Source organism: Scheffersomyces amazonensis (genome assembly GCF_036850825.1).
Source record: "Scheffersomyces amazonensis strain UFMG-HMD-26.3 chromosome Unknown RJT21scaffold_5, whole genome shotgun sequence".
Lineage (NCBI taxonomy): Eukaryota > Fungi > Ascomycota > Pichiomycetes > Serinales > Debaryomycetaceae > Scheffersomyces > Scheffersomyces amazonensis.
Window position 1 is genome coordinate 312,823 of NW_027042745.1, and position 20,646 is coordinate 333,468.

Consider the following 20,646-nt stretch of genomic DNA (forward strand, 5'->3'; position numbering starts at 1 on the left):
TCCCGTTACGTCGAGACTTGAAAGTATTCGCAACATTTCGGCAACTCCCCGACATATAGCTGCATTATGTAACTACGATATGCACATATATATGTATTTATTCATAATTATTTATTGTTTATATAAAACAGCTACTCAGTCCAGAGCTCTTAACGTTAATCTGCCACTCAACATATCTGCGACTTCATTCATTTCTTTCCAATGTACAGTCTTACCCTTTCTCAATTTCACATTTGCTTCATTTTTATATAATTGAGATACCTCAGCAAATGTAACATGAGCTCCTTGAATTCCAATAACAACAGCATTAGAAATTCTGGAATCTACAATTACATCAGCTTCTTTAGCACAAGATCCATTCCATTCTTCAATGAATTTAACTGATTTAACTGCAAATTTCACAGCATTAACTCTATCAACAGATGATGGTGTAAACCCTTGTTGAACGTGTCCTGGAACTGCAGTTCTAGTTTCAAATCTTCCCTTGGCATTTTCCTTTATAATATCAGCAATTAATTCAGTAGAATATACTGAAGATGCTTGTTCATTACGTATAATCATTTTACCATTTCTGTCTTCACCACGATCATTGGCAAATATTTCAAATATTAAATCAATATCTTCTTGAATGCTTCTTAATGTTATTTTGGCTTCTGGAGTGTATGTAGCAATTGATCCGGTAATTAATCCACAATAAGATGCTACATAACCTGAATGACCACCTTGAACTTCAACTACAAATACTCTTCTTCTAGAAGATGAAGCAGATTGTTTAACAGCATCACAGTATTTGACCAATTGATTTAAACAAGTATCTGAACCTAATGAATATTCAGTACCAGGAACATTATTAGAAACAGTTGCTGGGATTACAACAATCGGAATTTCAAAGATAGGGTATGCAGACTTGTGTTCATATAATTCTTCTAATGCAGTAAAGGCTTCAAATCCACCAATAATAATTAACCCTTGTAAATTATACTTTTGTAAATAATAAGCAACTTTACCAAAATTTTCAGATGGTAAAGATCTATTGGTTCCAATTTCTGAGCCACCTCTATTATGCCAATCTTCTACATCAAGCCAATTCAATTCACGTAATAACCCATCTTGAATTAAACCACTGAACCCATTTTGAATAGCAAATAATTTATGACCACGAGATAAAGAATATAATGCAGCAGCTCTAGTAGCAGCATTCAAAGCAGATGATGGTGCACCAACATGAACGACACCAATGTTTAATTGTTTTTCCTTTGCTAGCAAGGCCAGTCCATCATCATCGATGGAAATGGACAAGAACTGACCATATGCTTCTTCAAAACTTGAATCTCTTAAGGCCATGGCTTTATCAAAATCTTTTGATTCAATTGCATCAGCCACTGATTTAGTCAATTTCACAGCTTCAACTAATGGCTTTCTTACAATTTTATTTTCCAAAACACCAATCATTGGTGATGGAATATCAGGAGTAGATTCCAATACAGCTCTAACCGCATCAACACCTTGTAATGTGGCTAACATTCTATCATAAGCTACGGCAGTACCCCCTCTTTGAACATGACCTAAAGTAGTGATTCTAGTATCTAAACCTAATTCAACCAAGACATTCTTAACTTCTTCAGAACTGATTGGATTTAATTCACTGTCAATAGCACCTTCTGCTACAATGACAGTAGTCTTTCTTCTACCTTTGGCTCTATGTCTTGAACAAACATCTTTTAACTCTTGTTGCCATTCTCCAGCTTTTGGAGGTCTCTCAGGAATAAAGATAAAGTCTGCTCCTGTAGCAATACCAGACATCAAACCTAACCAACCACAATGTCTACCCATTACTTCAACTACAAAAGCACGAGAATGAGATGTGGCGGTGGCATCAATATAATCAACCATTTCAGTAATTCTTTCTAAGGATGAATAAGCTCCAATAGTAGCATCAGTGGAAGACATATCATTATCAATTGATCCAACTAAACCAACAATAGTAAGATGCTTATATGGAGCAACTTCCTCTTTGGTTAATTTACCGGTAGAAACCAATTCTTCAATTAATGAAGGCCATTCACTTCTAAATAAGTCAGCCCCAGTCAAAGATCCATCTCCACCACATACAATTAAAGCATCGATACCATTTAAAATCATATTATGAGCAGCTACCAATCTACCGGCACGTTCTCTAAATGCCGCACATCTAGCAGTACCGATATTAGTACCACCAAGTGATAAGAAAGATCTAACATCACCCCATTCCATTTTCTTTAATAAATCACCTCCTTGAACCAAACCTTCATAACCTTCATAAACGGCAAATACATCACAACCCAAGAAAATACCGGCTCTAACGACGGCTCTCACAGCAGGATTCATTCCTGGGGCATCACCACCAGATGTCATAACTCCGATTTTTTTCTTCTTTTGTTCTTCTACAGGTTTTTCTTCTCTTTCCTTTCTGTCTTGAATTTCACTCAAGATTTCTTGGGAGGTGACATTAATGTACTCTTCAGGTGAATCATATACTTCCTTGACTAATGGATTCTTATGGTTAGTGAAATTTATCACATTACCCATAGGATCAGTTGAAGAAATAGAGCTGGGGGTGATATCGAGTTTTGAATCATAATTGCTAAGGATCTTTTTGATTTCTGTCAAACTAGTAGTAAAGAAATTCAATTCCTTATGAGATTCACTAACCTTTGGTAAATTAGATAATCTGATCTTTAAAGTGGTAGAATCAGAAAGTTTTTGACAACCATCTCCATCATAAATCTCTAATTCTTGCCATGGTCTTGTGTTACCATTGGAATCAACATTTTGTAAGGGGAAACTTTCTAACCATATTTCTCTTAATGAATCATTAGAAATTCCTAAATGTAAACTTGGATTATTGGTAGCTGATGCTGCTCCATTATTGGATACTTTGGAAAAGTTCTTAGTTAATCTGAATCCTAATTCATTATAGAAATATGCCAATTTTTCAAACGTATCACTATCATTGGTAACTAGTGATACAAAGCTTATCCCTTTAATAGGTTGTACCGAAGGCATTATTATATTTAATTGTATGGATATTTAAGTCTTTTTCTCTATGAAACAAATTTCTACACTCTACTCGATCCAACGCTTAAGTACCTATTCAAATAACTAGTAATTTATATTCAATTGGTACAATTTGTGTCTATATAATCTGGTGATGGAGAACGACGTTATGCTCATCATCCGATGGTTTCGCTGGGCCGGAGTAAATTAAGCCGGCATGGGTTGCGCACGACGAAAGTCGCACTCCACCACCACCACTGGGTATGTCATAACAAAATCCAAAACACTAATCCTTCTATTATGAGAGTATGGAATAGTTGGTAAAGTGAGGATTTAAGGTGAAAGGAAAAGTTGGCTGATGTAGTGTTAATAGAGCCATTGAAAAACTGAATGAATCTTTTCTCTGGAGTTTGAAGGGTGGGTGGCTTATGGGGAAGTTCTTCCTCTTCTTCATAGTCTAGTTCGTATTCGTAGTCGTAGTCATAATTGTCATAATTGTTGGAATTGTCATAATTGTTGGAATTGTCATTGTATTCGTCGTTAATGTCTTCTGCTTGATCGTGTTCCTTACCTACATGCAATATCGTATTTGAATTCGAACTCTCTTCAGGCGGAACTTTAATAACATTTGGAGTCTGACTCTTTCGGTGACGTTGTTGCTTTTCATGTCCATTAAAAATTTGACCCTTTTTCGCAGTCAAACTGATCCAACCTCCATCATCAGAATTACCATAAATATATTCTGTTCCAGAGGAATAATCAACAACGTTCATGTTTCTAACAAACATTGAAAAAGGCAATAAATCATAATTTGTCTTACCTCCTGCCCATAATATGGTACCTTCTTCATTATTAGGATCACCACCTGACCATAGACTAATCTTAATAAACATGGGTGATGAAGGGAACCCTTCGGGGTTTTCCTTGTCTAATACTCTAGTCACTGTTCCATCAAAAGTCCATTCTATTCGGTCTGGTGTCCATTCAACTCCATATGTGTGGAAATCTTCCAAAGGAGATACCAGAAGTGGATGATAACCGCCTCTAGTATAAGTGGTGGTATTACCCTTAACAAAAAAGTTTGTTTGGTATTCATAAATGTCACCTCCAAAAACTTCAGCAATATCTATTTCATCTAAATCATCACTTTGTAAATAGAATGAACTAATTATTCCAGTACCCGAAGCAGCCTTCATATCTAACAGTACTTTACCATAGAGTATGTAAAAATCTGATACAGCGGAAGGATTATCAAAACGTTTTTCAATAGTAAACTTCATCCCTTCTTCACTAAAGTCTATACCATCAGGCCCTGTGGCCGCAAAGAAATTAGGAGTATCCGAGGTTAGAGGATCTGATACTGACCCTGCTAGGGAAACATCTACAGCTAAACATGTAGAGTCCTTAAGAGGATTGCAAGGTGGAGGAATCTCATCATCTTCATACTCCTCCTCTAACCCCACCACATATGGAACAAGAAAAGCCAACAATAAGGACAAGCCAACAATCATTTTATGGTAATGCTGATTTAACGCCAATAAAGAAATGATTGCAAAAATATTTATCTAAGAAATTTGTATTGATGGGTCCCTAAACAGTACGCGCGAAAAAAAAGGTTGCATTACCGAGCAGAAATTACCGCCTGGCACATCAGTAGCATTAGTCCAGTAGAGTTCATTGTATAATAATATGAGTGAATTAGATAGAGTATTACTAACGTATATCCGTGGGGAGAGGTATATACTGCAGTCGCGGTTAGTGACTGCGTATGAAGCCATTAGTGATAAGTTGAATGGAGAAGGTGAAATCAAACTGCCCATTGACGAAGTGGAAAAACATATATCAGCCATAAATTCCAAGATTGCTGATCATGGATTCAAAATAGAGAGAAGAAACAATGAGATAACTGGGGAGTTAACATATGTATTTATTAATACGTCAGCTGATGAAACTATAAAAGTGGCTACGAATTATTCTGCACCAGAACTTGATGCCATTAAGACAATTATAGATGATATAATAGATGCTGTCGATTACGCGTTTTCTATAGGTAGAGTTACTTGTCATCAGGTAGTAGCAGCTAAATTAAATAAGACACTAAGTGAATCAGCTTCATTTGTGGATAGGTTGATAGATGATGGGTGGTTTATATGTACGACCAATGATAGAATAGCCCTATCAATTAAGACGGTGGTAGAATTGAAATCATACCTTATTACACGTCATGGATCCAGTAAGGATAGTCCTTCACCGGGGAAAATCCTTTTGTGTGAACAATGTAACCAAATCCTTACTGCTGGATATATGGATAAACGAGAGACTCCTATATATTTACATTATAAATGTTTTGACGTATATAGGAGAACTAAAGAGACGGGAGAAACTTTGATAGAGGTAGGAATAGATCCAGAAACTGTATAGTAATAGACATTTAATTTGTTAGAGACACAAATACATACATACTTACTTGGTTATTTACAACATTAGGCATCAAAACTATCTAAATATTCTGCTTCTACTTCATCAAGGATATCCCAGTACCATTCGTCAACGACACTTTCATCGTATCTATCACTAAGAGGTTTGACATCTTCTTCAGCTAATGGATATTGGAACTGAGGTCCAGGATTTATACCTACTATACCATTTTGGAATACTGAAAGCATGGGGTAATACGCCAAACTTCCATCATCAGTATTCTTATAGTTTAGATTTTGAGCTTGTTTCGTATTAGGTAATAGATTCAATTCTTCATTTTCTACATCCGTTGGAAGAAATGAATATAAATTCTCTACACTATGTTTCTGTTCTATCCCATTTTTAAATATTCTTATTCTTGAATTTGGTATTATAGGTAAATTTTCAATCTGTTTATCAACAATATCTTTCTCAAGGATAGCCCTTTCCCCATAGATAGATACAGGATTAAGTAAATGATCCATGATTTTAGTATTTGAATACTCATATTGTTCGTAATACAATGAACTCTTATACCGTATAGGAATTTGATCTCTTACGATATTCCCATCCACTATGAATTTAGAATTATCTTCATTAGTCTCTTCTTTTCTTGACCTTTTTCTCCGTTTTGTATCTGGTTCTTTCACGGATATAGTTTTTGAAGATTCAACTGAATTGGATGCAGCTAGCTTGGAATTTATGAAATCATTAACCGATTTTCGATGTTCTTCTAAAGATGGTAATTCTACCAATAAGCCTATCACATCACCACTTTTAAATCCATCTTCAACGTAAGGTTCCTTTGGTCTACTCAATGTCATATATTCTCCATGTACATCACGTAATCCATAGCTGTAACCATCGAATCCTACAGGAGCTTCCAAACTTGCTTCCTTACGTGATATCCCTACTCTAACATGACTCTTACTATTCTCATCATTTGCACTCACAACATTAAACTCAAAATAGTACTTACCTTCTCTAATACCTATATTTGTTCGCACAGATCTCCAACCTTGTGTGGTAGAGACTAAAGTTAAATCATCATTAAAGGCAATTCCTTGTGCCATATCAAAATAACTTGGTCTTACAGTATAAGGATACAATTCTGAGGTTGAATAAAGATTGGAAGTGAAAAGTGGATTGGGACGGCATGCCTTATATTTGAACCCTCTTTTATTAAACGGGTGATCTTCCATCTGGTAGAATGCAATACCGTTTGTTGTTGCTACATGACTCTTGGAATATTCAATTGATCTTAAATCCAGATTTTTGAATGGCATTGGTTTCAAACGTGGTTGAACTATTACATTATGTTGACGTTGTTTCAATTTAGATTTATTCTCAAGTTCTCTTTCAAGGTCTCTTTCTTTAGATCTAGTAGAGTAGTTGTGAGTTGGAGCATCCTTTACATTATTTTCATCATTATGAGGTGGATTGGCATCAGAATTTAATGGTACCGAACTAGTCTCTATTGGTTCTGGCTTGATTTCCCCAATTGGCTCTACCTCCATGATGATTGTCGGTGATAATATTGTTAAGCCGTTTCTGGCCATTTCGATACGGGTCTACGGTGGAACTGGTTTTGGAATTTTCCATACGCAATTACAGTCCTGTATACAGATAATTTCGGATAAAGTTAGTACAGGAAACATAATTTTACAGTTTACACACCTATAGTAAAAGACTAAGCCAGGCTCTAGTGTAGATCAGGAAGATTAACGATTCGTTAATCTGCACCTTGTTGTAAATAAGTGTAATTTGACGTGAAGCTGTGGCAAATCTCTGGAATGCTTCACATCAGTAACGTATTTGGCGAGAAGTATTTAGTTCATTATTTCATGTGTAACATATACAGAAAAAGTCAGGAAAATAGGTATCAGTTTGTGTGCTATAAGAACAATGGTGAAATGCGATGAGTACAATGAATCACCGATGTTTAGCTGCGCAGATTCGGTTAAAGATGTGTTCGTGTATTCCTTGCAAAGAATGTACCTGGTCGTTTGTTGTCATTTTGGGGGAAAGACGATGTCGCACACTTCGTAAATCGCGTATTCAACCTTGAAACAGAAATAGCAGTTGCAAATGAAACATATAATTGAATTTAAATTATGATTCATGGCTTACGTGACAGTGCATGCATGTATCTGAAGTAAACTTATTGACGAGGGACTTGTGTAAATTTCAAGGGTAGACAAGCAATTTGCGATGAGCAATGAATAAAACTTTGATTGATGGGTATTTAATTGCAATTGTTAACCTGTTAAATACATAAATTAGTATGAGTCAAGACGGAATTGCGATAATTAGGATGGTTAGCATGTCTTGAAAGACACAAAATGTATATTATATCTGACAGAGTTGGGAGCCCTGGCGTGAGAAAAACCGAGATCCATCAGGAGCGGTATATGCATAAGATACCAGACGAGAATGTGTTAATTTATCTAAAGAGCTTAACAGCCAGTTATTCATCGTTAATTGATAGAATGTAGAAAGTATTTATGTGTAACAAGAGATGAAATTATACATTTGGATCTGGTAAGTATGCACAGGAGATCTGTGTTCGCATTATTATTTTCGATAGAGATTATTATTATGGATATTTTTAACTCATAATTTTATAAAGGGATAAGAACATGGAACTAGCGTCAGTTCCCTTTATTTTATAATGAATATACATGTAATCGGATGGTATTCTCTCTGATCGGTTATATTCGGAAATAATATTTCCGACGCATTGACAAGTGTGGACCCTTCTTATAAAGAATTTAGTAATAGTTTTATATAACAGCGACTGTAGAATCAAAATTGAACTTTTATACGCAATTTATTCTCTTCAATTCAGTGTTGTTTAGCTTAGTTGATTAATCGCTGACTCCTTTTAGGTTATAAATTTAACCGCTAAGAATATATTAACCTCTATTATTATTATGCATAATGCACAAACGGTTTGACGCTTTATTAAAAAAATTAGAAATAAAATAAATTTCAAGTAGAAATGAGAAAAAACAAAAAAACAAAAAAATAGATAAAAATAACGAGAATAAAAAAAAGTTTAAAAAAAAATAGACTAGAGAAGATTTTCAAATAATTAGAAGATTTTACAAAAGGTCTTAGTGATAATAGAAGTCACGCAGAAAAAATAATCAGAACAATGCTTGAGCTTTTTCCTATGTTGTCATTCTTGATTGCTTTGTTCGCAGATCTATTTAATTTCTTCTTTTTTTTCCTTACAAATTTATTTCTTGCAGATGTTTCAACAGTAATCAGTTTTGTCCCTTGAATGACAAGATCCTTAGCAATAATAAAAAGTGGGCTAATATTTGTAAAATATTTTTTTGGCCTTCCACTTTGTTTGCTAATCAACATGTCAATTTTAGTCAATGTTACAAAGGGATATAATCCGCCACGAAGCTAAAATGTGACAATAAGGCGAAGAATGCTTATTCATAACCGTTATGGCAAATTAGTCTACTGTGCTATTTTTATGCCTCTTTTTTTAGAAGCTCAATGGGGCATTATACAGTTACAAGCATACACTTCCAATAAAAGTATTATTTTAGAGTAATCGAGTTGCCTGAGGCGTCGAGCCAGAATCGGATCTCACATGCCGCTTTAACCTTACAGGAGGACTACCCTCTTCTATTTTACCTTTAGAAGATCCCTCAAAACCTAGCACATTAAAAAATTTTCACAGCTATTTCCCGATTAGGACAATCGGCGGTAAAATAATTTATCGGCGAAGCTTCGTAAATTGCTGTAAGGATGAGAATGACGAATGTGGAAACACATATAGTGGTATAGTAATAAAAACTTGAAACACATGAATGACGTTTACATATTACATGAAGCCGCAGAATCTCAAATTCAATGTACATCTGGCCTCCAGTTTATCAGACTGAATCACAATAGGCAAAAGCCCAGAATCATGCTGCTTTGTAATAGTTGGTTATGATCCCTCTCTAAATTGGCGTTCCCCTCCTTTGACTTGACATTCTCTCCGCAGACAACAGATAATACCTAAGCCAATATACTCATACCTTTTCGGTATGTTTACACCATTTCTATGCCTGGAAGGCTCATTCTCCGTACATATTCCATTTCTTACACCTTCGCAAACATGTCAATTTTAATCTATATTTCGGACTTCAATTTAAAGTCTTAAAGTAGAGTAAATTGCTCATTTGTGAACAGAAAGCACAGCAAAGCAAGGCGGTTACTACCTTGTTAAAGGATATCAGTTTACGAACATTCCCCTCATCAGGGCGAAGCTCTGTATTAGCTCGTAAACAATGCCAATGCAGATATTCAGTATTCTTTATTGATTATTTTATCTATCTTAAATCACAAAACGTAAAAAAAAAAGTCAATCAGAGATATTATTCCGGCATTTTTTTCTCATGTAAGGCACTAATAATGCGAATAAACCTTAAATATGCATCACCGGAATTAATATAAAATTTTCGCTTGCAGTGCCGGATATGGAAACTAGATTTACTGTCAGAATTTGTATAATCATTAGTTTAACTATGTCAAATAATTTATAAATAAGAAAAATTTCCAGGTGTTAGTACAAAAGCTTAACATACAAAAATTTGTGATCATTTCTGATTTGTTTTGAGTTGTTTACGACTTGGTTTCGATTCTAGAACATGGCCATAATAACAATGAGCTTTACATTATACAATAAAAATTACTAGATCTTACATTAACATCATAAACTGGCTATATATATAATATCAGAACCATTTACTAAACTTCGATTGCTCCTTAATTTTATTTGTTGCTCTTCCAGTATCGTGTAAAACGGCCAGACTTTTTACTAATACTCTTCCCTTAATAGTTTCCACTACACTTTCCAAAGTAACTGTTTTCTCATTATCAGAGTTTACATTTTCTTTTTTCTTTGTCTTTACGATCAAGAATTGATTGGCAAAAGTTGGATACTTATAGTTTATTGTTAAATTCTCTACTTTAAAGTCATCCTTAAGATTTGATGAAGTGAACAGTGAGAGTGACGCGTTTCTCTTGAACGTTTCATTTAATAACGTAGCAATTATACCCCCATGTATAAGGAAGGGATATCCACACAATCTGAAACCTGCATGTACTATTGTTACAGTTTCATTAGTCTCAACGTTATTGAAAATAACTGGTTTAATTAAAATACCTCCAGGAGTGGCCAATGTATGAGTTGTTAATGTTGGCTCTTTATATTCCTCTTGACTGATAACGGCTTTTTCAACAGCGTCTCCATCAACTTGATTATCAAGCACATTTCTATCCAAATTTTCCCAAGACATTAATTTATACCATTTGCTAGAGTTACGGGGATGATCTAATTGTTGATATATGGGGAGATTCTTCAATTTGTATTCTAGCTGTAAAGGTAAAAGTTCAAGATTATTATGTTCATTTTCATCAATGGTAGTAAAGCTTTCGTAAACATTGAATAGCGTCTCATTATATGCGAAATATGACCCAAATAGGAAGAATACAGTGGTAGTCTTCCAATTCACCCATGGCTTATTCCGTTTAGGGAGATAATCAAATGGTGAGTCATGAACTGATCTAACAGCATATTGTCTCAGTTGCAGTACAACACGTGATCCTGAATTTTTCAATGGACTTATAAGTGATAACCTTTGCTTAAACATACTGCCAATTGTAAGGCCTACGTTTGAATATTAAGTACTTATTGGAGTAATCATCGGAAATACATAGTGGCTCACAATCCCGACTGGTACTGCATATACATTTGTAAGTAATTCTGAGCACAAGTAGTACCACATTTACGCCAAAAATACACAGGAAACATTTTTTCGCTTCAGAGATACGATACAACATTTTAGTCGCTACAGCAAGATTGACAGGGCAAAACAAGGAAGGGCGGATGTAAAATATTTTAGCCGTTCCCGCCGGTTACGTGAAATTTAACACACTAATTTTACGGGGATAGTACAAAGTTCGGTATAATTGATGTTGCATCTTAATATATATTTGTATTAGTAAGTCATTTATATTTTATTCTATTTAGCTTTGATATATAAATAGCCTTAATTTTCACCAAAACAAAGTAAATCTTGAATTAGTAGATATTAATTACAATCAAATTCCAATTCCAATTACAAATGACTACTTCATTTACCCCAGCAAAGTCAAGCTTCAAGGATTTATGGCATACTTACAATGGTATATTTCCTGGAAAAGCAAAATACACAGAAAAACAATATCCTTCATTTGATGGAAAGGTCGTCATCGTTACCGGTGCCAGTACTGGTGTAGGCTATGAAGTTGTGAAATCTTTAGCTGGTTCAACAAATGCTAGAATTTATGCTTTTGCCAGAAACCCTGAAAAGACCAAGGCTGCAATTAAGAAAATTGAATTAGAAGTAGCTCAAGAGTATAAAAAATCTAAAATTGATGTTCATTTCATTGAAATTGATTTCAGTGATTTACCATCAATCAAACCAGCCGTAGAAGAATTTCTCAAAAAGGAAGACAGATTAGATCTTATTATCCATAATGCTGGTGTGATGACACCACCACCTGGATCTGTTACAAAACAGGGATATGAATTACAATTAGGAACTAACAATATTGGACCACACTTGTTGCAAAGATTATTGGATCCATTGTTCATTAAAACCTCCAAGACAAACAAACCAGGTGAATCTAGAATTGTTTGGGTTGCTTCCACCGCTAGTTTTCATGCTCCTCTTGGTGCAATCCACTATGCTGATCCTAACTTTAAGACAACTGAAGCTTCTCCAATGGCTATTTATGGCCAAAGTAAAGCAGTCAGTATTTTACAATCGCGATACTGGTCAAAAGCTAATCCTGAAGCCACAAATGTTATATCCTCATCTTTATGTCCTGGGTTCTTAAAGACAGAATTGCAAAGACATGTTGCTGGAATTCAGGCAGTAGTCATCAATCTTATGCTCCATCCTAGAAGAAATGGAGCCTACACTGAATTATTTGCTGCATTTTCACCAGCAGTCAAAACTGGTGATTATATCGAATCATTTGGTAAAATTGGTAAAGCAAGATATGATTTAGACGAAAAGGCCGCTAAGAAAGCCTGGGAATTTTTAGATAAAGAAATTCAGCCATACCTTTAAGAGTAAAGAGTATAAAATCTCTTATTTATTTAATGTTATATTTCTTTAATAGTGCAGATAATAAACAGTAATATTTTCAAACCGTTATCAGTAAATACACAACGCTTATTTCTCCAGATTTTGGCATAGCCTAAATACGAGGTACAAAAATAAAGATGCTCGACGGATGCAAAAAAATGTTCCGCGCAGAAGAAAGTTGCGAGGCACGACTATCTTCAGTATGTCGGATGAATTTTTAATCTTCCGTCGATTATCCTAAATATTTTGCATCCGTAAATTCAAGAAATATAAATACTACAGGGATTTCTCTAATGTTGATATCTGTAAGAATTTTATTTATGCACTAATAACTTACCGACAAACTATAAGCTAAAAATGAGTACCAAAGTCGAACTTCCTAGCGTGTTTTACCAACAAACTTGTGCTATGATGAATGGGATCTTTCCTTCTAAGCCCAAATTTACAGAACTCGATTATCCAAGCTTAGATGGTAAGGTTGTAATTATTACCGGAGCTTCCTCAGGTGTTGGTTATGAAGCTGCCAAATTATTATTGGGAGTTACAAATGCTAAGGTTTATATCTTTGCCAGAAATAAGGCAAAAATTGAAAATGCCATTAAGAGATTACAATTAGAAATAGCTCAAGAATTCAACAAGAAGACTATTAATGTTGATTATGTCTTAGTTGATTTTAGTGATTTAAATACCATCAAAACAGCTTCTCAAGATTTCCTTTCAAAAGAATCCAGATTAGATATCATAATACACAATGCTGGTATTATGACTCCACCTGCTGGATCCAAATCCAAGCAAGGTTACGAGTTGCAATTAGGTACTAATAATCTTGGACCTCATTTATTACAAAAATACTTGGATCCGATTTTTATTGCTACTTCTCAAAAGAATAAACCAGGTGAATCTAGAATTATTTATACCTCAGCTACAGCTCATTTTGCTGCTCCATTAGGCGGTGTCCATTATGCCGATCCAAATTATTATAATACTAAAGCTACCCCTTTTACTATTTATGGTCAAAGTAAAGCGTTTAATATTTTACTGGCCAAGCAATGGACTAAAGCTCACCCAGAAGCCACTAATGTTGTTTGTGCATCATTATGTCCTGGTTTCCTTAAAACAGAATTACAAAGACATTTAAAGGGATTTGAAGCTTTTATGATTAACAGATTGTTACATGAACCAAGAAATGGTGCTTATACCGAATTGTTTGCTGCATTATCTCCAGAATTAACAAGAGCTAAAACAGGTGCATACATTGAATCATTTGGGAAGTTTGGAAAAGAAAGAGCCGATCTTCAAGATCCAGCCGCCGCCGAGAAGAGTTGGAATTTCTTAAACCAAGAGGTTGCAAAGTATTATGAACCATAGTTGATTGTTTTACATTAATTCCATTATAACATAAATAGAATTTAAAATTATAATAAATAATCAAAAGAAGACTTCTGAGCCGGATTATGGGTAGTTTATCATTATTTCTTGAGCCAATATCCGAAGGCTCGCTTCATCTCTTCGTCAGCCTTGACAAAAGAAATTCTGCTGCGGGTTTGTGTAACTGAAATTTTTTCGCGGTGATAAACTAGAAATTTGCAATCTATTTTCCGTTTACTTCGGGTGAAGAACTAAATGGATAAACTGGACAAGAAGTATTTAAGAAGAAGGTGATATCCTTTGAATTGATAACAGAGAATACTTTTGAATTATAGGATTATACAATAATACTTTTGCATTATCAATAGACAGTTAAAATGGTTCATAAAGTTACCTTTCCAAAGTATTCATTCTCCGATTACTTGATGTTATTCAATGGGTTCTTCCCAAAGAAGCCAACTTTCACAGAAAAGGATTATCCAAGTTTAGATGGTAAAGTTGTGATTATTACTGGTGCCAATAGTGGTGTTGGTTATCAAAGTGCTAAATCATTACTTGGATCAACTAATGCTAGAGTTTATATGTTTGCTAGAAACCCTACTAAGGCTGAACAAGCTATTAAGAAATTAGAAGTCGAAGTTGCTCAAGAATATAAGAAAACCAACTTAGATATTCACTTTATTCAGATTGATTTCAGTGATTTAACCACTATTAAACCTGCTGCAGAAAAATTCCTTTCTCAAGAAAACAGATTAGATATTATAATTCATAATGCTGGTGTTATGACTCCTCCTGCAGGTTCCAGAACAAAACAAAATTTCGACTTAGAATTGGGTACTAATAACCTCGGTTCTCAATTATTACAAAAATACTTGGATCCAATATTAATTAAAACTTCTATTACAAACAAGCCTGGCGAGTCAAGAATTGTTTGGGTTGCGTCCACTGCTAGTTATTTATCTCCAATAGGTGGTATTCATTACGCGGACCCTAACTTCAATGATAGCGATGCTACTAAAGAAACTATTTATGGACAAAGTAAAGCAGTGAATGTTTTACAAGCTAAGGGATGGAATGGAGCTCACCCAGACGCTAAGAATGTTGTATGTGTTTCTATCTGTCCTGGTTATTTGAGAACCGAATTACAGAAGTATGCCACTGGATTTGAGGCTTTAATATATAGACTATTCTTTCATGATGCTAGAAATGGTGCGTACACAGAATTATTTGCTGCATTATCTCCAAAATTAACTATGCAAAATACCGGTGCCTATGTTATTTCTTTTGGCCATATTAGCAAAGCTAGAAAGGATTTAGATGACCCAGAAAACATTAGAAAAGCTTGGAATTTCTTAGAAGAAGAACTCAAACCTTACATTTAGATTACAGAATATAGACATTTTCTATTTAATCAGTAATAAATTAATTCTTTGAAAAATTAACAGTTCGACTTTTTCAGTAACAAATTACACTAAGATATTTAGCCGCAAAATGTTGCAACCTGTCAAAATTACTTTGACACAACACACCAGCCAACAATGTCAGGGATAACAAGAGCCGCAATTACTTAATTCAATATTATTAGATATTGGATTTCGGTTAATATTCATTATTGCCTATCCTGGGAATACATTGCTAGCCAAAAATTTTAAGTCCGTTCTTTTCTGCGGATTAAATGCGAACGGCTGACGGGCGCAAAATTTGGTTTCCGTTTCCCGCAACATAGCTGGTTTTAACAGCCTATTAATAAGCCAAATACTGATATAAAAGCCATGGAAATATTCCTCTAATATGGTTTATACTATTATAATCATACTGAATCTACAGGTAACTAAATCTTATAATTACCAAAATGTCAATTAAGTATCAACAAGGACCATTTTCACTGAGTATAGGTGCCTTTTTGAATGGTGTGCGTCCGGGAAAGCCCAAATTCACTGAGAAAGATTTCCCTACATTAGACGGTAAAGTTGTTATTGTTACTGGAGCTAGCGCAGGTGTAGGATTTCAAGTAGTTAAGTTATTGTTAGGAACTACTAATGCCAAAGTATATCTCTTCACTAGAAATAAAGAGAAGACAGAAACAGCTATAAAGAAATTGGAAACCGAAGTTGCTTCAGAGTATAACAAGAAAAACCTTGATGTTCACTATATTTTGGTAGATTTAGGGGATCTCGAGAGTATTAAACCAGCTGCCGAACAATTCTTAAGTCTTGAAAATAGATTGGACATTGTCATCCACAATGCTGGTGTTATGGTTCCACCTGTGGGGTCTAAGTCCAAACAAGGCTATGAATTGCAATTAGGTACTAATGATCTTGGCCCTCATTTATTGCAAAAGTTCTTAGATCCGCTTCTCATAAAGACATCTAAAACAAATAAACCAGGCGAAACGAGAATTGTTTGGGTTGCTTCGTTTGGACATTATATGTCACCAATTGGAGGAGTCCACTGGGAAGATATAAACTTCCTTAAAACAGAAGCTAGTCAAATGCAGAAGTATGGTCAAAGTAAAGCTATTAATATCTTACAAGCTAAAGGATGGAATACAGCACACCCAGATGGATCCAATATTATTAGTGTTTCATTATGTCCTGGATTTTTAAACACCGAATTACAAAGACACGGGCCACCATCACAACGATTTTTAAGTAACTTTTTACATAATTCAAAATATGGAGCCTATACAGAGTTGTTTGCTGCCCTTTCACCAGAAGTTAAAACTGCAGATCATATTCAGAGTTTTGGTAAAGTTACTAAAGCAAGAAAGGATTTATCGGAACCAAAGCACATTCAAAAAGCTTGGGACTATTTAGAGGAAAACGTCAAACCATATCTTTAGTTAAAGATCTTTTATATTTAGAAATAAAATCTAATTTTAATCTAAGGCGGATAAAAATACGGATAAAAATAATGGCTTCCTCGCTTGCTACCCACAGCCACGATTAGGACAAAAATGAGCCTCTAATTTGACAACTTTATGAGGGTACTAATTCTTATCTGCAACATCAGATCATCAATTTTGGATCATAAATAATAAATGTATTGTAATATATGTTTCTATTAATAATAAATAATAGCTATATACTTCAAAATCACAAAATTAAGTAATAAATAAATTAATGTTAAAATAGATGGTCATAAATGTATCTACATACGTAGACTTTACTTGCCTAAATATAACTAAGTGATTACTCACATGAAATGAAAATGTTCCGAACTGAAATGAAATTTTATATTATTGGATATTTGTGATATGATATGTCATTAATTTGGTTATATTTCATAAAATTTTTATTTGAATTAATCTCGTTATTTTTATTTTCTAAACCCAAACTTTTTCCAAATAGATTTCTTTTTACCCTTATCACCAGCTGTTATATCAGAGTCTGAAGAATTGGCACTATTATCAATTGATTTAGAAGTTTTAAGTCCACTACTAGAGCTGCCAGATACTCCACCGACACTTGATCCAGATCTCTTCTTCTTTAACTCTTTTTGGAATTCTTTATTCTTCTGTTCATCCTCTTCATTATAACTGATTAACGATTTGACTTTATATATCAGTGGCATTGCTAATGCTTCTTCTCTAGATCCGTTACTACCAATAGAATAGAGTGATCCATCACGTCCGCTTCCTCCTACACTAGACATTCCACTTTGAGCACGATAAATCCAATGGATCTTTGGGTTGATCTTTAGATTATCATCTTTTGAGTTTAATGCTTCAAGATATTCTTTACAATCCGTAAGTGATTGATCTGAAATGAGCGAAATAAGGTCTTGGAACTTGTATGGATCAGTATTAACAGTGCTTCTATCAAGATCTTCAAGTTTCTTAAGAAAACCTCTATATGAAGATGTCGAAGATGGCGCAGCTGATGATGTAGAATTTGTAGTTGAATTAGTACGAACACCAAGAGTACCCAGTGCTATAGACTTAGGATTTTGGCTGTCTTGCTTGTTTGCTCGGGATGGATCCCATGATTCTACTGATTCAATTGATGAAGAAGATGAGTTCGATCTAAATTTTGTTAATTTGAAATCTTCAGAGCCATTGGTGAGCGTTATAATTGGAGTCTGTTTGGCTGAGGATGTCGGTGAGATTACAGAATCAACAAATTTTAATCCAGAAGCAGTAGCAGACGTGGAACTTATTGCATTTGGGTTTTGGAAGTGATGTTCATGATTATTATTCCCTACTAGAATTACGGGTATAGTCGAATATTTTACAATATAACTTGCGAGTTTGATAAGGTACTCATCCTTCTCAAACTGTTTCTTGATCTTTATTGGATACTTGAAATTCAAATTGGAGGATTTATTTCCGATAAGAATTATATTTGGATGATACTGTTTAAATAAATGTTGAAGCATATACTTATTTCCCCATGAATTATTCGAATTTGGTGTAGATATCAATGGGCCGCTAGAATCTTCATCACTATATTCGAGGACAAACTCAATGGTGATTTTCAATTTCAAATTGAACCTTTCAAATAATGCATTAATTAAATAATGTATTAAGGTCTCACCCTTCGCGTAAAGATAGTCATCGATTGATTTACGTTTATGATGTCTTGGGTTATATTCCTTAATGAATTTTTGAGTAATCAAGGAAGAAATGATAAGAAAATCACCATCAATTAAAAATGTATGATTTTGATTATGATATTCATTAATGAGGAATAACCAATCAAGAGAGTTCCAAGTATGCTTTCTTCCTGAAATAACCGTTAAGAGAGTTCTTCCAAATGAAACAGTATCATATTCATCATGTTTGACGGTTATGGAAATAGACTTATAATTATTTTCATTTGAAGAAGGATACGTAAGTTTAGATGATGCACCAGAACCTTGTCCTGATATAGATGTACGCTTTGAAGAAGTGAGATAATATGTCTTTTGATTATCGAATTTAAATTGATCCACATTGGTTTTGGGTCTTGTAGTTTGAAATTGAGGATCTAAAGCCATTAGTTCTTCATTGGTCATATCAGAATAAGACTTTCTTCTTGATCTTGGTTCGGAATTTGGATTCAAATCCAAAGCATCATTAAGTAAATCCAAATCCTCATGATAGTCAATAGTTTTTCCAGTAATATTAAATTCTAGTTGTTGAGGTGAAACTTTATTCTTAAGTATTGACTTAGATGGTGGGTCAGGTAATCTAAGCTTTTTCCGGTATGGAGTATAGTGCGAGTAAGTTTTAGCAAGATCATTATTGTAAATGGTCGAACCATACCCGAAATCTGTAGAAGCTTGTCCTGATTGTTGATTTAAAGAAGCTGAGACATTGGCTGAATTTATAGCAGACTGATTTGGATTTAAACTATTCGCTATGGTGGGCACATAACTATTGGCAGGACATTCTAAAAGATATTCTGGATGCAAATTATTAAAGGATACTCTTCTTGAAAAGCTTGGTGGTAATGATCTGGGGACTGCATTATCAGTATTGTTAGAGATGTTATTTGCAGGATGAGTGGCTTCGGGAGGAATACCATTTGTGGTCTCATTAACTATATCCGCACTTTTAGTATTATTACTAGCTTCTTTATTTATAGTAGTATTAGAGTCATGACTGAATTGTGGTGGAGGTATATTCGATGATACCAAGGTAGACATCATATGACACCAGAAATGTATATAAGAAGGGACTTTTGGGGGAGTCGATGTGGGTGAGATGGGTGATTCCTATAGTGGGAAAAAAGTCGAATGTTAAAAACTGGGGGAGATGATCAAGCGGAATACAGTGCTAGAATCTAAGATGAGCACGAGTTAGAAATAGGTTTATGACCGAAGCGATAATCAGATAAGTGTTACTATAGACAGGCAATAATTGAAACGAAATAAAATGAAATAAAATTGATATAGTATAAAAATTATTTTAAAGTATGGGGTTCCATTTCCTTATATATGACTCGAGCTGTTTATGTGCGATTGTCCCCTACGCAGAAAGTAAGGCTTAGAAAATTATTCCTCACTAAAATTTACCTAATTCCTGGCAAGTGTGCGCAATGCAATGAGTTGGGTGGTGGTGCTTTAGTGAGAAAACTTTAAGAAAAAATGCCAAGAAAGTCCAACTTAATTTCATATATCAAGTCCCGGTGCTTATACGATTATTTGCTATCACGTGGAGGCCTAGAAGTATTAGAAGTATAATGCTACATGTGTGTAATTAGTATTTGGTACTTATATTAGTGAACAGCACATAGTGAAAACTCGAAGGTTGTAAGTTGCGAGTTATGAACTATGAATTGTTCTTGTGCTTTGTGCCAATTGTTCATTTAGATGAAATCGTCTATCTATTCTCTTTCTAATTCCCATATGACTACACACAACAATAACATACTGCACGATATAATAATAATAATAATAAGAAATAAATAAATTGAATCTTGCGCCGTCTAATACAGGACAGAATTATGCTTCTCCTCATTATCTGTTCGATGTGAAAGATTTTGCCCCCCACTAAGGACAGATAAAGCAGTCACTTATCAGTAATCTTCTTCTGCCCTTCTCTTACATTTGTCACTATTCTGTACTATTCATGCTCATCCCTTTGTGGGCTCCTTACAATTATTATTTAGCCAGTTTCATTGTATAAACATTTATATACTAGTGCTTATTCTCCCCA

General features: G+C 34.5%; 10 protein-coding genes across 10 annotated transcripts; 5 read left to right on the forward strand and 5 right to left on the reverse strand. All coding sequences in view use genetic code 12, as the record gives it.

Annotated features, from left to right (window-relative positions):
- Window positions 1-80: 80 nt before the first annotated feature.
- On the reverse strand, window positions 81-3,177 carry PFK1 (6-phosphofructokinase subunit alpha). The gene has a single exon (XM_064883258.1). The coding sequence runs from the start codon at window positions 3,043-3,045 to the stop codon at window positions 136-138; it is 2,910 nt and encodes a 969-aa protein (XP_064737161.1). The 5' UTR covers window positions 3,046-3,177; the 3' UTR covers window positions 81-135.
- Window positions 3,178-4,695, reverse strand: CRH12 (Crh12p). Its single transcript, XM_064883383.1, has one exon. It carries the CDS (start codon window positions 4,545-4,547, stop codon window positions 3,303-3,305), a length of 1,245 nt encoding a protein of 414 aa, XP_064737162.1. The 5' UTR covers window positions 4,548-4,695; the 3' UTR covers window positions 3,178-3,302.
- Window positions 4,637-5,488, forward strand: RJT21DRAFT_45662 (uncharacterized protein). The gene has a single exon (XM_064884646.1). It carries the CDS (start codon window positions 4,726-4,728, stop codon window positions 5,455-5,457), a length of 732 nt encoding a protein of 243 aa, XP_064737163.1. The 5' UTR covers window positions 4,637-4,725; the 3' UTR covers window positions 5,458-5,488.
- A 31-nt stretch (window positions 5,489-5,519) lies between these two features.
- ASH2 (Ash2p) lies at window positions 5,520-7,509 on the reverse strand (the record flags this gene model as incomplete). Its single annotated transcript, XM_064883036.1, has 2 exons — window positions 5,520-6,902; window positions 7,492-7,509. The coding sequence occupies 2 exons, from the start codon at window positions 7,507-7,509 to the stop codon at window positions 5,520-5,522; spliced, it is 1,401 nt and encodes a 466-aa protein (XP_064737164.1).
- Window positions 7,510-9,995: 2,486 nt separating this feature from the next.
- Window positions 9,996-11,390, reverse strand: RJT21DRAFT_45710 (uncharacterized protein). The gene has a single exon (XM_064884647.1). It carries the CDS (start codon window positions 11,151-11,153, stop codon window positions 10,236-10,238), a length of 918 nt encoding a protein of 305 aa, XP_064737165.1. The 5' UTR covers window positions 11,154-11,390; the 3' UTR covers window positions 9,996-10,235.
- RJT21DRAFT_45711 (uncharacterized protein) lies at window positions 11,391-12,695 on the forward strand. The gene has a single exon (XM_064884648.1). The coding sequence runs from the start codon at window positions 11,628-11,630 to the stop codon at window positions 12,618-12,620; it is 993 nt and encodes a 330-aa protein (XP_064737166.1). The 5' UTR covers window positions 11,391-11,627; the 3' UTR covers window positions 12,621-12,695.
- On the forward strand, window positions 12,672-14,085 carry RJT21DRAFT_121615 (short-chain alcohol dehydrogenase). Its single transcript, XM_064882159.1, has one exon. The coding sequence runs from the start codon at window positions 12,996-12,998 to the stop codon at window positions 14,004-14,006; it is 1,011 nt and encodes a 336-aa protein (XP_064737167.1). The 5' UTR covers window positions 12,672-12,995; the 3' UTR covers window positions 14,007-14,085.
- Window positions 14,086-14,296: 211 nt separating this feature from the next.
- On the forward strand, window positions 14,297-15,623 carry RJT21DRAFT_45726 (short-chain alcohol dehydrogenase). The gene has a single exon (XM_064884651.1). The coding sequence runs from the start codon at window positions 14,384-14,386 to the stop codon at window positions 15,386-15,388; it is 1,005 nt and encodes a 334-aa protein (XP_064737168.1). The 5' UTR covers window positions 14,297-14,383; the 3' UTR covers window positions 15,389-15,623.
- Window positions 15,624-15,858: 235 nt separating this feature from the next.
- Window positions 15,859-16,848, forward strand: RJT21DRAFT_3110 (short-chain alcohol dehydrogenase; the record flags this gene model as incomplete). The annotated part of the gene is made up of 1 exon (XM_064884113.1): window positions 15,859-16,848. One exon carries the CDS (start codon window positions 15,859-15,861, stop codon window positions 16,846-16,848), a length of 990 nt encoding a protein of 329 aa, XP_064737169.1.
- A 476-nt stretch (window positions 16,849-17,324) lies between these two features.
- RJT21DRAFT_3111 (uncharacterized protein) lies at window positions 17,325-19,634 on the reverse strand (the record flags this gene model as incomplete). The annotated part of the gene is made up of 1 exon (XM_064884115.1): window positions 17,325-19,634. One exon carries the CDS (start codon window positions 19,632-19,634, stop codon window positions 17,325-17,327), a length of 2,310 nt encoding a protein of 769 aa, XP_064737170.1.
- Window positions 19,635-20,646: the final 1,012 nt, after the last annotated feature.